This window comes from Notolepis coatsorum (genome assembly GCF_963971535.1).
Source record: "Notolepis coatsorum genome assembly, chromosome: 10".
Taxonomy (NCBI): domain Eukaryota; kingdom Metazoa; phylum Chordata; class Actinopteri; order Aulopiformes; family Paralepididae; genus Notolepis; species Notolepis coatsorum.
Genome location: NC_140174.1, coordinates 40273260 through 40288903, shown reverse-complemented (window position 1 = coordinate 40288903; position 15644 = coordinate 40273260). Strand labels below are relative to the sequence as shown.

At 44.6% G+C, this 15644-nt stretch overlaps 1 protein-coding gene across 1 annotated transcript in view; it reads right to left on the bottom strand.

Annotated features, from left to right (window-relative positions):
* Positions 1-15644, bottom strand: part of zranb1a (zinc finger, RAN-binding domain containing 1a) — a 63752-nt gene that overhangs the window by 25986 nt on the left and 22122 nt on the right. The window contains exons 4-5 of the mRNA XM_084323318.1: positions 13756-13909; positions 10127-10198 (exon numbers count right to left, since the gene is read on the bottom strand). Of these exons, the coding sequence (XP_084179444.1) occupies positions 10127-10198; positions 13756-13909 (226 nt within the window). The remainder of the gene's footprint in view (positions 1-10126; positions 10199-13755; positions 13910-15644) is intronic.

Sequence of the window (15644 nt, the reverse complement as noted above, 5' to 3'; positions counted from 1 at the left end):
ATGGGTCCCGGTCAGGGAGGCATCGACAACCACTTTTTCACTGCAGATACGGATTCTGAGGACTAAACCTAAGTATTGACTCATACCAAGTACATATTGTTTAGTTTTACAGAACAGTATGAACGTAGACCAGACGGGCGTTGAGATGTGTATTTGTCTCCACTGGAGGTCCCTGGTGCACAGTCTTGTGTTTTAATGCAGCCCCTTCTTGGAATGATCTTCAGCATGAGCCAAAAATAGCTTCTCTGCTGACCTATGGTCAGTTTAGGGCAACGATCTTAAACCTTCCTGCTACACTGTGTAATTGTTGCAACGGATTAACACATTGGGTGCCAACAACGAGATTTCTCGTTATTTCTCGCCATGCGTTGGTTGCCAATAACGAGATTTCTCGTTATTTAATCGTTATTTCTTTTATTAGCGATATCCATACATTTTTCATCCATCCAGCCTGACGTTATCATTGGGAATGGCTCTGAGCTCGAAAAGGGTAAATACCGCCCCATATAGTCTCCCGGATGGTAATGCACATCATTGGATTGGATTGAGTGGCCATGTGTATCAGAGAAAAACTCCGGTCCAGGGTTTCCCCATCTCTGGCAAGCAGTGTCTGTTACCACATTCACTGGGGAGGCTTGGAGCAGCTTTCGATTATGCGTTTCGGACTATAACGTTGGATCAATAAACGCGATCAATATTTGGAATGGCGATCAGGAATGCAAAACATCTGATCTGAGGTAAGGACTCTATGTTACCAGTTTTGGGTTAATCAGTTTTTTTTCACAGCGTTCCCAACGTGTGTGTGTGTGGCGTTAGGCGCTGAGCGCGGCATGAATAAATGATTTTTCAGCCCGCTTTTGTATCGTGCATAAGAACACAAATATCGATAATCTAGCGTTTATTTGAAAACTATTCATAAATCAGCCGGAAAATGACAACGTGTTTTGTGTATTCCAGTAAATGGCTATTATCGCGGAATCTTTTTTTCCTTCTAGAAATCTCCAAAACTATACTCTTATTCAAAACGGTATAAAACAGAAATGTACTGATGAAAAAAACAATCCGTTTTGTACATGTTGACTGCAACTTCTGCAAGCAAGTCATTGATAAGCGACGGGTGTATTAGACCCATAGCCATAGTTTAAGATATAGTTTAATTGCTCGCAAATGTGCTCGTCCTCCCATTGATTAACACTTTAATCGCCGTTGACGCTGAAACACGTTTTTCCCCGCCATGCTCATTCTGCCGAAGACGCTGGACAGCGTCTTTGATATCAATATTTCAAAAATCTGTGATCGAAATCATATTTCTCCCCCGGAGACATGAGATGTACTGTTGAGTCCCTCTCAACTCTACAACGGTTCAAGAGCGCCATCTGGTGGCGGATCGGCGGATCGCCCAGGGGAGAAACAGGAAGTGGAAGCTGGTGCTCATTTCAATTCGGTCCGATCACTCGCTAATAGTCCCAGGACTCGAGCTGATCACAACGGATAGTGATCCGTTACCAATAACTCGATAAACAACATGATTTGGACGTATATACTATTATACAACCTGGAAATGGATCGGATATTTCGACATCCCATAATAGGAAAAATTCTGTTCGACGCTCCTCTCCCAACGGCGAGAGGAAGCTACGGTGAGTTTCAGCGTTATTTGTTAATGTCTTCGATACTAACTGCTCTGATGATCATATCACCCACACTAGATGAATGATATAACGTTGCCCACGGAATTATAAACGACCCCCCGCCCATCCGGTCAACATCAGATCATACGTAGTAACTCCTAGAACCACGTCCAGTTGAATTTTTTTTATCTCGCACAGATTCCTACCAAACTGTATTTGATCATCAATATAGTGCATTTAGGGCTATAAATCAAGTTCTGGAGAAAGCTGCAGAAAACGATAAAAACATACCTATACTTGGGGGCGGAGCTGAGCGATCATGGAGTAGACGTGTTTTCACATGAGCTCCCTTCTACCGTGCTGAATATACGTTTCTCCCCATTAGTCTTTATTTTATTTTTATTTGTTTTTTATCTGTTTGCTAGGTCGTCGTGTTTAGTATACATTCATCAACTTTTTTCGACTTTCTACGATGGCGGGGGTGGAAACCAGAGCCATGAAAGAATTAGGCACGACACCGACACCGCCGAGCATGGCCGTACCGTCTCCCGCTGTCGGGGAGTTAAGCGAAGCTGTGCTCTTGGTCATGACCAAGCTACACGCAGACTCTGAGACACGCATCGCTGAAGCACAGAAGAAAGTACACGCAGACTCTGAGGCACGCATCGCTGAAGCACAGAAGAAAGTGTTGGCGGATTTCTGTATCAGCCTCCGTCGTGAGATATCAGAAGAAATACGGCTGGCGGTAGTCCCGCTGACAGACAAGATGGAGACGATTCACGCTGCCTCATCGGCTAATGCTAACGAACTAGCCATGCTAACGACGGAGGTATCATCACAGTGTGAGAAGATGGCGGGTCTTGAATCCGCCCTGCTGGCTAGGCAGGCTGAAGTCAACAAACTACAGTCGGCGATGGAGGAGATGCAGTCCCGGGATAGACGCCACAACGTCAGGATTGTTGGAGTACCGGAGACCAGCGGTGAAGGCCGTCTCTCTGAGACCATGCCCGAACTGCTGCAGAAGATACTAGGGACGGACGTCCTCCCCTCGCCTCCTATCTGTGAGTCGGCCTACAGAGCGGGCAGGTTTTCTCCCGGCGTGAACAAAGAACCGAGGCCCATCATAGTCAAGCTGAACAGACTCCAACAGAGAGAAATCATCATGCGGTCGGCTCGTACCAGAAGGGGTACTCTGAGGCTTGGCGATCACAAAGTGGCCATTTTCGAGGACTTTACACCGGAGGTTCAAGCTCAGAGAGCCGAGTACAAGGTGGTCCTGACTAAGCTATGGAGACTAGGCCTGAGACCCACGTTATTCGCTCCCGCGAAACTATCTGTGTTGGAGAAGGTCGGTGGTCAGCGTTTGTTTTGGTCGTTGGCTAAAGCGAAGGAATATCTCGCGAAGACACCCGAGTCTGTTGCTTGATATCTATGGAGGGTGAGTGACTTGGCGGTTTGGGCCTATATACATTGATTAGGTCGACTATTCACAAACACTTGCTGTCATGCCCAGACATGCTAACTGTCCTCTGCCCATCCAACTAGCGGGGCTTCCCAATGACTTCTGTTACTTGCTAAAGCTGACCTCATGGTCGTACTTGTGTATCGCCTCTTTGGAAGCTAACGAGCTAGCTGAACAATGTACATAGTAGGCTAACGTGCTATCCGGATTCGTCACTAGCTTACGCGCTAGCCTCGGGCTAGCCAGCGGGCTTCGACTATGGTCTGCGCTGAGACATTCGTTAATGGTTACGTATTTTGGTTGCTGTTGCTGTTCAAAGGGACATTGGTTTGCACAGTTCAAGAGTGACCGAGTCCCTAACTAACTTCTGGTATGCTTTTTATTTTTATATCCAGGTTGTTTTGAGCTTTGGTGATCCAAAGTAGATGCCAAGGTCGGTTGAATATGCATAAACAATATTTGATAACAGGTTGGGTCGGGTATGGCTTGCACTTAATGGCTATATGGTTATATGGCTTGCACTCTAGCCATTACCCTCTCTTCCTTTCTTTTTTCTTTCCTATTGTCGCTGTTTTTATGTCATCTATATGCGCGATTTAAATGTGATCCGGTTCTACCTTGGACTAACTGCTGACTCGCCTTAATTTTGTTTTGAATTTTCCGTGAGGCACTTATGCTATAACGTTGATACATTAATATGCAGACTCCAAGGTAGATGGTTACAGGTTGATGCTGAGTAATTGTATAATAATTAGTGTCGCTGTTTTAAAGGCAATTGAATGAGCAATTAAACTGTGACCCGAACCTGCCTTAGGCTATCGGCTGGGATGCTTTAATTTAATTTTGTATTGAATTTTCCTATATGTTTTAATGGCATTTGAATGAGCAATTTAACTGTGATCCGATCCTACCTTGGACTAACTGCTAATCTGCCTTAAATGTGTTTTGAATTTTCCACTTATGCTATAACGTTGCGACATTAATATGCAGACTCCAAGGTAGTTGGTTACAGGGTTGATGCTGAGTAATTATATAATAATTAGTGTCGCTGTTTTAAGGGCATTTGAATGAGCAATTTAACTGTGATTCGATCCTACCTTGGACTAACTGCTCCGACCGATATCTTTATTGAAACAATGTATGATGACAGGTGGTGTCAGGTGTTGCCTATTACCATCCCCGGATTGATTAATGAATGATTGTGTTTAATTCTATTCTTACATAGGTTAGGTCATTTCAGCCGTTGTGCCTGATCAGAGGGACGGCTAAAGGGGTGCACTTTGACCATAACCTTTTTTTTTCCCTTCCTCCTTTTTTTTTGTCATTGTTTAATTGACACTGTTCACACAATTTTGCACAATTAACCTGTGACCCGAACCTGCCTTAGACTATCGGCTGGGATGCTTTAATTTAATTTTGTATTGAATTTTCCTATACCTTTTTGGGCTATAACAATGTGATGTTGAAGCGCAGATTCGGAAATAGAGGGCTGCAGGTTGATGCGGAGTTATTATTTAATAATGGCTATTTTTACCATTATGGTTGTCTCATGTTGGGGCCAGGGCTCAGGTGGTTTCGACCGATATCTTTATTGAATTTTATTTTATTATTATTTGTGTTTATTGGACTAGTGGGGGTTTACTCAGGGGTTTATCTAGAGGGGGGTGGGAGTGGGAAGCGTCTTATTGATCCATGTCTCTAGTGGGAAGTGATAGGAAGATGACCATCCTCAGTGGATGGGGCATAGGGTGGGGATTGGAGAGTGGGTATAGAGGAACTTATAGTAGGACGGGTGGGTTAGGGTTTAGAGTAGAAGGAGGGGGGGCTGTAGCTGGGGTGGTATTTTTATGTGTTCTATGTACTGTTGTCTTATATATGTGTAAGTGTTCCTCCTCTGAACTCCTGGGATTGACCGTCCGGGCCCGCCGGGATCGGCACCTCTGTACTCAGCCTGGCTGCACGGGTATGTTCTCTACGCACTTATACAAGCTCGACCATGGCTAAATTGAATATTTTAATTTGGAACGCAGGAGGGCTTAACGCCCCACACAAGCGTGCCAGTGTCCTTTGGCTATTGAAGAGGAGAAATATTGACCTTGCTCTCCTTAGTGAGACGCATTTAATGGTAGGTGACGTGTCAAGACTGGCAAATCGGCAATATCACGTTATCTCCGCATCCTCAGCCGATGATAAGACGAAAGGAGTAGTCATAGTTACAAGACGTAACCTTGATATCAAAATCTTGGATGTATGGTCGGACACGGAGGGAAGGATTACTATAGCAAAAGTTGAATTCTTGCATAGGAAGATGGCTATAATAGCATTGTATGCTCCTAACACATTTGATTCAGCGTTCTATAATACAATCACGAAGAATATGTTGGAACTTAATGGATACGCTCTCATTGTGGGTGGCGATTTTAATGCGTGCTGGGATGCGGAGATGGATAGGTCTGGGCCCTCTGAAACGAGCGACCAGAAACGGGCCTCTAAGGCCCTCAGGATGTGGGCCAAAGACACGGGGCTCTCAGACCTCTGGCGCTTATGCAACCCCACCCTCAGAGACTACTCTCACCTGTCAGCCAGACACAAAAGCTTCTCTCGAATTGACTATGCATTCGCGTCCCCTAATATGTTTGATAGTTTCGATGTCTCATTGGTTCCCTTGGCTCTCTCAGACCACAAGGGGATTTTCCTTACGGCAACCTTTGGCAGGCTCTCCGCAAGAGCTCCCAGATGGCGTTTTAATTCGACCTTGCTAAAGAACGATGACTTCTGTTCTGAGTTCAGGAGTAAACTAGCAGAATTTTTGCAGATCAACGTTGGCACAGTAGAAGACCCTAGGGTCCTGTGGAACGCATTGAAAGGATTCATCAGGGGTCATGTCACACTATTTGCCTCCAATTTGCGAAAATCCCGGTCAAAAAAGCTAGAAGGACTGGAATCATTATATGCGGACCTATACGCATCCTTGCAAACTGACTATAATGAACGACTAAACACACAACGTAAGATAGTCAAAAAAGAAATAAACTCCATACTTAAACAACAGTCTGAGTTTTTGATACATAGGACAAGACAAAATTACTATTTTCACGGCTCCAGACCTAGCCATCTATTGGCAATGAAAATACGCTCAAATGATCATTTCTCAGATATCCCCTCGATTAGGACGAGCCAGGGTGCAGTCACTACTGATTCGAAAAAGATCAATGACACTTTTAAAGAGTTTTACTCACAGTTATATAGCTCAGAGGGTAATCTGGATGACTCTAGATTTGAATCGTTCATTGGCGGGCTTGAGATACCCCACATTTCTGAGGAAGAGGCCAAGGAACTGGGGAGACCGATTACTCTCGTAGAATTGAGGGAGACTATTGTTGAAATGCAGAGGGGTAAGGCGCCAGGCTGGGATGGTATTCCACCCGAAGTGTATTTAGCTTTCTGGGACCAACTGGGTCCATTGATGCTCGATATGATCAATTACGCTATCGAACAAGGGGAGTTCTCAAGAGATGTCAATATGGCGTTGATTTCTTTACTTCTCAAAAAGGACAAAGATCCCAATGATTGTGGTAGCTATAGACCCTTGAGTCTTCTCGGGGCCGATTTAAAGGTGTTTGCCAAGGTGCTGGCCCGTCGCCTGCAGAGATTTATGTCTGTATTGGTACACTGCGATCAAACTGGTTTTATCCCGGGGCGTCTGGCTGCAGATAATCTTAGGAGGCTGTTGCATGTAATCGATAACAGTAAAGACAATACAACTCCATCCACAGTTCTGTCTTTGGATGCCATGAAGGCGTTTGACAGACTTGAGTGGTCATACCTGTGGAAGGTACTTGAGGTCATGGGTCTTGGAAAGAGTTTTATTCATATGATTAAAGTCCTGTATGCCTCGCCGTCTGCGATGATACTGACAGGCAAAAACTGTTCCACACTCTTTCCAGTCTCCAGATCTTCTAGACAGGGTTGCCCTCTGAGCCCGGGACTGTTCGCGCTTTCCCTCGAACCTTTGGCCCAATTTATTAGGCAATCGGAGGACATCGTCCCCATAATGGTCAACAATACTCCACACAAAATTGCTCTCTATGCGGATGACCTGCTGATTTTCATGGACGACCCCTCCCGGTCGGCCACAAAATTATTGAGGATAATCGACGACTTTGGTAAATTGTCAGGTTTTAAGATTAACTGGAACAAATCAGCCTGCCTACCTCTTAATGAACTGGCCAAGGCGGTACGACTACCAGCTGATATCCCCATAGTAGAACATTTTAAATACCTGGGCATAGAGATATTCCCCACGCTGAACCAAACTACTAAGTACAACTTCACGGGTACTTATGATAAAATACGCCAGGATCTAGACAGGTGGTCGTCCCTTCCTAACTCCTTACAAGCCCGGGCTTCCATAATCAAAATGAACATCCTGCCTAGGATAAATTTTATTAGCTCAATGCTCCCCCTGCCCCCTCCAATAGACCACTGGCGCAAGGTACAATCGATGGTATCTAAGTTTGTCTGGAATAACAAACGCCCGAGAATCAAAAGGGCTACTACTCAACGTAGGAAACAAGATGGGGGCCTCGCAATCCCTGATTTTAAACTTTATTTCTGGTCCTTTTCACTGAGACCTCTGATGTGCTGGCTAGACCCTGTAGAGGCTGTATCGTGGCGCTCCTTAGAAGCGGCGGCGGTGTCTCCGCTAAGATTGCAGGATGTAGTGTACTCCACTGTCTCTATTGCGAAATGCCGGCTGAGGTATGGACCGATCATAACTCACGTGATCCAAACGTGGCGTAATGTACAGAGGTCGTGTGGGGTTAAATGCCCTTGGCACCTGGACTCTCCAATTTTTAATAACCAGCAATTACTTGTTGGACACAAGCCGGTTAATATTCCTCAATGGCAAAGGAGGGGAGTGCATACTCTGGAGGATATTTATGATAAGAACGGCCTCCGTGCGTTTCAGGACTTAAGAGAATTTTATGATCTTCCCGGCGAGTCCTTCTTTCTTTACCTTCAACTAAGGTCAGCACTGAGGGCGCATGGCGTACCGTGGGCTCAAGCCTTGCACCCACACCCCTTCCTCAGGCTCATAGTGGACAGGACGACATCCAGAGGGTTTGTCTCCGACTTTTATACGCTCTTAATTCAATCCACGTATAAAAATTTATCATTGGATACAATCTGGCGTGTGGATATCCCGGAGTTGGACCCCGAGTTTGACTGGGATGATGTTTGGGCAAATGTGGCATTATCTTCCCGCAACCCCAATCACCAGCAAATTAATTTTAATTATATTCATAGGACCTATCTTACACCTAGGAAGCTATTTGCTATGGGACTGATAACCGACTCTCGGTGCACTTTGTGCTCTCAAAAGGCCACTGGCACTTATATGCATATGTATTGGGATTGCCCACCAGTGGCCCGCTTCTGGAGGTCAATAACGGACAAACTTTCAGATCTGTGTGGCTTAACTATCCCATTCGCAGCTGTTACGCTACTCCTGAACGATATAACGACACTACCCGCGTCCGTACAACTGAAAAGGGTTGTCCTGGCGGGCGTCACAGCAGCGAAGAAGCTAATAGCAATGAGATGGAAGGAGCCTGAGAAGCTTACAATGATTAACTGGTCCCTAACTCTATTGGATGTGATTTATCTTGAGATATCCACAGCCCGGGTGATTGGGGTGGGGCAGGCTGGAATTGACCTGTGGTTCGCAGCAGCTGAGAAGGTAAAGACCGCAGTGTGCGGCTGAGCGGGGGTGGGGTGCGTGTTCGGGTGAGTCCGGCGGTCTCTTGGGAGGGGGAGGAGGAAGTGTTTTTGTCTGTCTTGTCCCTTGTCTTGTCATCTTGAGTTTAGCTGGGGATATTATGGGGGGGCAGCTATTTAACTAGTTCTTCACTGTTTGGCCACTTTTACACGGTCTCTGTGAGTCTATGGAACACCTACAGGTTTTTGTTTTTTCATGAAGGTTCATTGCTCTGGTTTCAGGTCGTGTTCCCCCAAAAAATGGTCCTTGTGGTGGGTTGGAGATGTACGTTTTATTAATATGGGGTCACACGGCCGGGAATCGGGACTGAACACTGGGAAAGACCATTTATTAGATAGTACCCCTTGGAATTAATTTAGTAGGTTGAACTCTGTTTTCTTTTCTTTTCTCTTGTCTGTATAATTGTTAGTCATTATTATTATTGTTTTGTTATTTTCTTGTGAAGTTCTATGTATTGTGATTGTGGTTAATGTGTTGTCTTGTTTCGTGAGAATGTCAATAAAAAAATTTGATCAAAAAAAAAAAAAAAACATACCTATACTTTAGACCGTATTTTAGTATGAATATGTGAATGAAAAAGTATAACGTTGCTACACCCTGAACAATAGATATAAGACATTGAATGGGCCATAGTAATGTCAATTGAGCAATACAATTTAAAAAGTTATAGCCCTGCAAAGAAGGGGAACTTCTCCATGTTAAATAGGGCTGGCGAGGGATGGTAAATTATGAATTTAACCCCGGCGATCAAAGTGTTAACGTGCTGGCATCCAAGCGATAATCCGTCATATCCGGCCGGCACACAATGTGTTAATATACGTTGTTATCTATGTTTTGTCTGTATTTTATTGTATATTTATCTATGACTATTTTATCATTGCATAATATTTGTTTAATTTCTAAGATTAAATTTTTTTTATCGTGATTAACTGTAAGCTCAACAGTTGAAAATGAGGGCCACCTCAATTTGTTTGAGTGCTAAATAAAAGGTCTGAATAAATCTTAGAACAAGTGCAAATTCGCAATAGCTGCAACCTTTTTGAGATGGGCCACTAGCTCCCTTTTAGCCAATTGGCATGAACACACACACACACACACACACACACTTGACCTCCATGCCCAATTTCAGCCTTCTGGGGCGAAATCGCTAGAGGGTGGGACATTTTTGTGGACCAACCAAAAAGCAACAGAGACCTACAGAGCTGCTGGTTGCAGCTAACACGTACGCAGAGTGATAATGACAGCGCTTACCTTTCTGTACATCACGATCCAGCACCTCATCGAACAGCTTCTCCTGGACCTCAGCGGGCAGGTCCTCAATATCTATGGAGAAAACGTATTATATTACACACGGTCTAACGGCTGCATACACCCGGGGCAATACAAAGCGGTAATGACATGCACACAGAGAGGGGAATGTCTTCTCCCATGAAAGGTTGATGTTTCATCAATGGCGTTACTGTAAACACGGACTCCGTACTGTACGTTGTGGCACTGCCTGTATTGAACCGAGCACACAGAAGGACATTCTCTGACTCAATGGTGAATGCACTAACTTTGTGTGAAGAGAGAGAGAGAGAGAGAGAGAGAGAGAGAGAGAGAGAGAGAGAGAGAGAGAGAGAGAGAGAGAGAGAGAGAGAAAGAGTGTTCGAGAGAGAGAAAGAGAGAGAGAGAGAGAGGGGCCTGCCGCTGACCTGGGGCCAAGTTCTGCCTGCACACAGATACTTGGCGTGAAGAGAAAACATTCAGATCTTCCCGTGAACCCTGTATAATCTTTCATCCCTGCGGCTGCTGCTCTCAAACGCCATATAAGCAGAGTGACGTCTCAATGAAGACATTATGCCACAGGGGGCCATGGGCTGCGTGGCTCCAGTACTAGCTGCACTGCAAGGCTACACCCTCCCTGTCCTGCACGGCTATAGCCTACACCCTCCCTGTCCTGCACGGCTATAGCCTACATTCTCCCTGTCCTGCACTGCAAGGCTACATTCTCTGTCCTGCACTGCAAGGCTACATTCTCTGTCCTGCACTGCAAGGCTACGTTCTCTGTCCTGCACTGCAAGGCTACATTATCTGTCCTGCACTGCAAGGCTACATTCTCTGTCCTGCACTGCAAGACTACATTCTCTGTCCTGCACTGCAAGGCTACATTCTCTGTCCTGCACTGCAAGGCTACATTCTCTGTCCTGCACTGCAAGACTACATTCTCCCTGTCCTGCACTGCAAAGCTATAGCCTACAGCCTCCCTGTCCTGCACTGCAAGGCTACATTCTCCCTGTCCTGCACTGCAAGGCTATAGCCTACATTCTCTCTGTCCTGCACTGCAAGGCTACATTATCTGTCCTGCACTGCAAGGCTACATTCTCTCTGTCCTGCAATGCAAGGCTACATTCTCTGTCCTGCACTGCAAGGCTACATTCTCTCTGTCCTGCAATGCAAGGCTACATTCTCTGTCCTGCACTGCAAGGCTACATTATCTGTCCTGCACTGCAAGGCTACATTCTCTCTGTCCTGCACTGCAAGGCTACATTCTCTCTGTCCTGCAATGCAAGGCTACATTCTCTCTGTCCTGCACTGCAAGGCTACATTCTCTGTCCTGCACTGCAAGGCTACATTCTCTGTCCTGCACTGCAAGGCTACATTCTCTGTCCTGCACTGCAAGGCTACATTCTCTGTCCTGCACTGCAAGGCTACATTCTCTCTGTCCTGCACTGCAAGGCTACATTCTCTGTCCTGCACTGTAAGGCTATAGCCTACATTCTCTCTGTCCTGCACTGCAAGGCTATAGCCTACAGCAGGGGTAGGCAACCCTAGGCACGCATGCCTGCACAGGCACGCGGGGCATTTTCATAGGCACAGGGGGCAGCATTAAAAAATATATATATAATTTTTTTTTTCTTTTGCTTTGAAATATTATAGTGAAATATTTTGCACTGTTGTCGCATTTATCTTGTTGAAATCCTCCCACAGGTTCTTTTTACTACCACATATTTAATTGAGACCCTTTATTTGTTTATTATTTCAATTTAGCTGGAAATACATTGCTACATCATTCAGTAACATTTTCAGAGCCTTATAACAAAAACATTATTACGGTCACCATTGTGACCAGTGGGATTAATCAACAAATTGTATTATTTATTTTTCTATTTCATTGAACATTGCACATGTTAAAAGCCATTTTTTTTACTCAAAATGTGAGTATTACCAAGTCAACTTGTGTTCATAAAACAATGACAATAAACATAGTTTTATTAGGTTGAAATAATGTGGTTGTGTACTTATTTTTCTGTTAACTTATTATGGATTGAAAACTGAAAACCTTAAAGGGGAACTCCAACATTTTGGGAAATTAGCTTATTTAACATCTTCCCTGGAATTAGACAAGAAGATACATACCTTTTTTGTCTCTGTGCGTGCATTTTAGCTTTGGGAATAGACGCTCCGTTAGCATAGCTTAGCTTCATCACTGGAAGTGAGGCAGGACAGTAGCCTTACAGTGCCTTACAGTGTATTGCAAGGTCTGACATTGACCAAACTTGATATGCATGACCTTGGTGGGCTCTAGGTCAACTCCTGAAAAGGGGGTCAATGTCAGACTTTGCAATCAAAAGTTAGGGGGCTAATAACCCTTGCCATAATTTCAGTGCGCCCCCAGTGCTAGGCGCAAGTTGGTTGCCTGAAGTAATGAAGCGTCCTGCACTGCAAGCCTACAGCCTCCCTGTCCTGCAAGGCTACAGCCTCCCTGTCCTGCACTGCAAGGCTACAGCCTACATTATCCCCGTCCTCCAGTGAAAAAGAACATTCGGCTGATATCACACACTGAAATGGTGCACATAAATATCGCTATATATATTTTCTTTTCTTTTTTTACTGACTGCAACTTGCAACATTGACCATCCATCATCATTTGGGTAAATAAAGCAAGACAGATGTTTGAACAGTGTGGTGGGTGGTTGTGTTGTATTGGCCTATATGACTGCTACTATACATTTTGTTTCAACTCTCTTCTGGAGGTTTGGAGCTGCTGTCACAATTGAATTTATGCAGCGTGTAACACAATCGTCAGTGGTGGTATGGTTTCTCTAACAAGCGTAAACCGATGAAGCAACGCGCATCCAGCCAATATGGCTGCTGCTTTTTTTTTATTCTTTTTTTGGTTTTAATTTTTTTTACAATAGCTGGTGACAGGCCGACAGATACACATGAATAAATAAAGAAAAGTCAGCAAATATTCAGAGGCCTTTTCGTTTTCACCATGAGATCCATGTTCTCATTCAAACGACTCTTCGTCCTGAAGCAGATCAGTGTGGAGTGAAACATTGACCGGTTCCGCAGCATGCAGACTGTATCCTGTATCTATTCATCCACACATGTGTAACACAGGGTGATAATTGAACTCACAGAAGCTCCAATAGATTGTATGCAGAGCAGGCAGGGCTGTCCTGTGTTCCTCCCAAACTGATGTAGACGTACATTCCCCTATCGGTTTGTATCATCCCCGGGGCATTGGCACTAGGGCTGGGTGTAGCTCGGATTCAATTCAATATGGATTCGGTTGAGGATATTTCAGTTACAGTACCAATTTTGCTTGGATATGAAAGAGATTCTCAGAGAACTAATCCTGTAAATTGTACTAGGAACCCTCTAACCTGGTACCAACATTATTAAAATATGAATGTTTACATTAGGAATTTACCACAAAGCAGTTACATGAATGTACTTTTTACTTAACAAGACCAATGCACTACAGCAGTTAACCTATCTTATCTATATCTGATTATGCAAATGAGGATCGATTAGATTAAATCTATTTCTTTTTTTTAACCCAGCCCTAATTGGGACACCCCTCAATTTCCAGCCCAGAGAGAGAGTGGTACCTGCGGGCAGCGTGAAGGTGACCAAGTCAGTAAGGAAGTAGCAGGCGAAGTCTCCTTTGCGCTGGTGGAGCGAGGCAGCGATCTCTCTGCGGATCTGCTCCGTCAGCTCAGGGCAGACCAAGGAGGGGATGCACTTGACAGCCTGCTGGCTCACCTGAGGACCAGAAACACACACATTAATGGATGCTCCAACAACAGGCTGAGGCACATATGACCATTCCAGGGGGCGGAAACATGCTGTGTTAAGAGTTCTGCGAGTCTCATAATTGTGAGACCAAATCATTTTTGACAGGGTGGGTACAACAGTCATCTGTTCAAGATAAGGCTACAAATAAAGTTGGCTTTGATGCCAAATTGTTTAGAAATACTTATGTGCGTATTGTGTTTTGATTGTTGTGTAAAAGAAATAATAGAATAGTACTTACCGGTATGTGCAATATACTGTGTGTATGTGTGTGTACATTTACAATACTGAAAAACATTGGGGTACACATATTCGTACGGAACAGTGTTTGGTTGGGTGCACGTATGTACCAAATTAATAGTCCAGCTATAACAGCGCAAGTGCAGAACAGAACCTTTTGTGTGCGGAACTTCAATTCACAACTTCAAGCACCACAGACCAGCCTCGCAGAGCCATCCTAGCAACTGACTTTAGCATTTTAGCACAGACCAGCCTCACAGAGCCATCCTAGCAACTGACTTTAGCATTTTAGCACAGACCAGCCTCGCAGAGCTATCCTAGCAACTGACTTTAGAATTGAGCACAGATCAGCCTAGTCAGTATGGCGAACGCAAATGACAAACCAGAGCATGAGGAGTCAGCCATATCCTTCAGGTCTGCTGTTCAGGGGAGCGCCCCGGTGGCGCACCACTGCACCAGGTACATAGCCGCCTGGCCCTAAGAGCACCGGGAGCGGCTGCTCTATGACTATTGAACTTGGGGGAGCAAGGATATGATCTTGCTCCACCACTTTTTGATCATATGAAAAATATGATATACCCCCCCCCCAATATATAAATCTAACCATAAGCCCATAACTACGTAATTTCAATCAAATTAATAATACGCAATGACACTTAATAACACGTTTTTAAGTTTCCAAAGATTGCGAACCCCCCCCCCCCCCCCCCCCCCCTGCCCCATTATGGTTTGATCCAGTTCCTCCCATCTCCAGCGCGTAGACCTTGGCTCACTGCCTCACAGCGCTGCAGTCTGGCTGCACGAGTCAGTGTAAATATCAAAGCCCACAGAGTGTGTCATAATATTGGTGGCAGGCAGGCTTTTCCAGTAAGTTGTTCAAATAAAAGGATTATGTTAGACATAAGTTACTATTGAGTGGTAGTAGAACTTCTACGGTTCTACCACGCAATACATAAAAGTGTTTCACGGTCCCGAATTGCGATCTGGTCATACGGTTTCCTCGAATAAATAATAATAACGTTTCCCTATCTGGTTGGCGTTAGCTTTAGTGCTAGCCGCTAGCTAACGTTATCTAGATATGTGGTGTGAGCTCAGCTGGATGACGTTGACTTCATTTCCAAACGTTACCGCTATCGCTATCTATATGGCAGACGAGCAGGGCCGGATTAACGACGGCCGCGGCCCGTGGGCCTATAGTGACGAGGGGCCTCCATTTTTTTTTTACTTTTTTTTTTTTTTTTTTTTGAGATCGATGTCATGATTGTGCACTGCAGACTCAGGGAGGAGGCAGAGAAGGAGAGAAAGAGACACAAGATTTACAGGTAATGGAAATATATCTTTTTTCTCTTTCTTATTAAAAACTTGGCCTATTTGAAAGGAGATTGATTTAATAAAAATGAATGAGCGAAAAATCAATATACAGTATAATATATTATTATTATAGTAATTGGCTATCATACTGCAA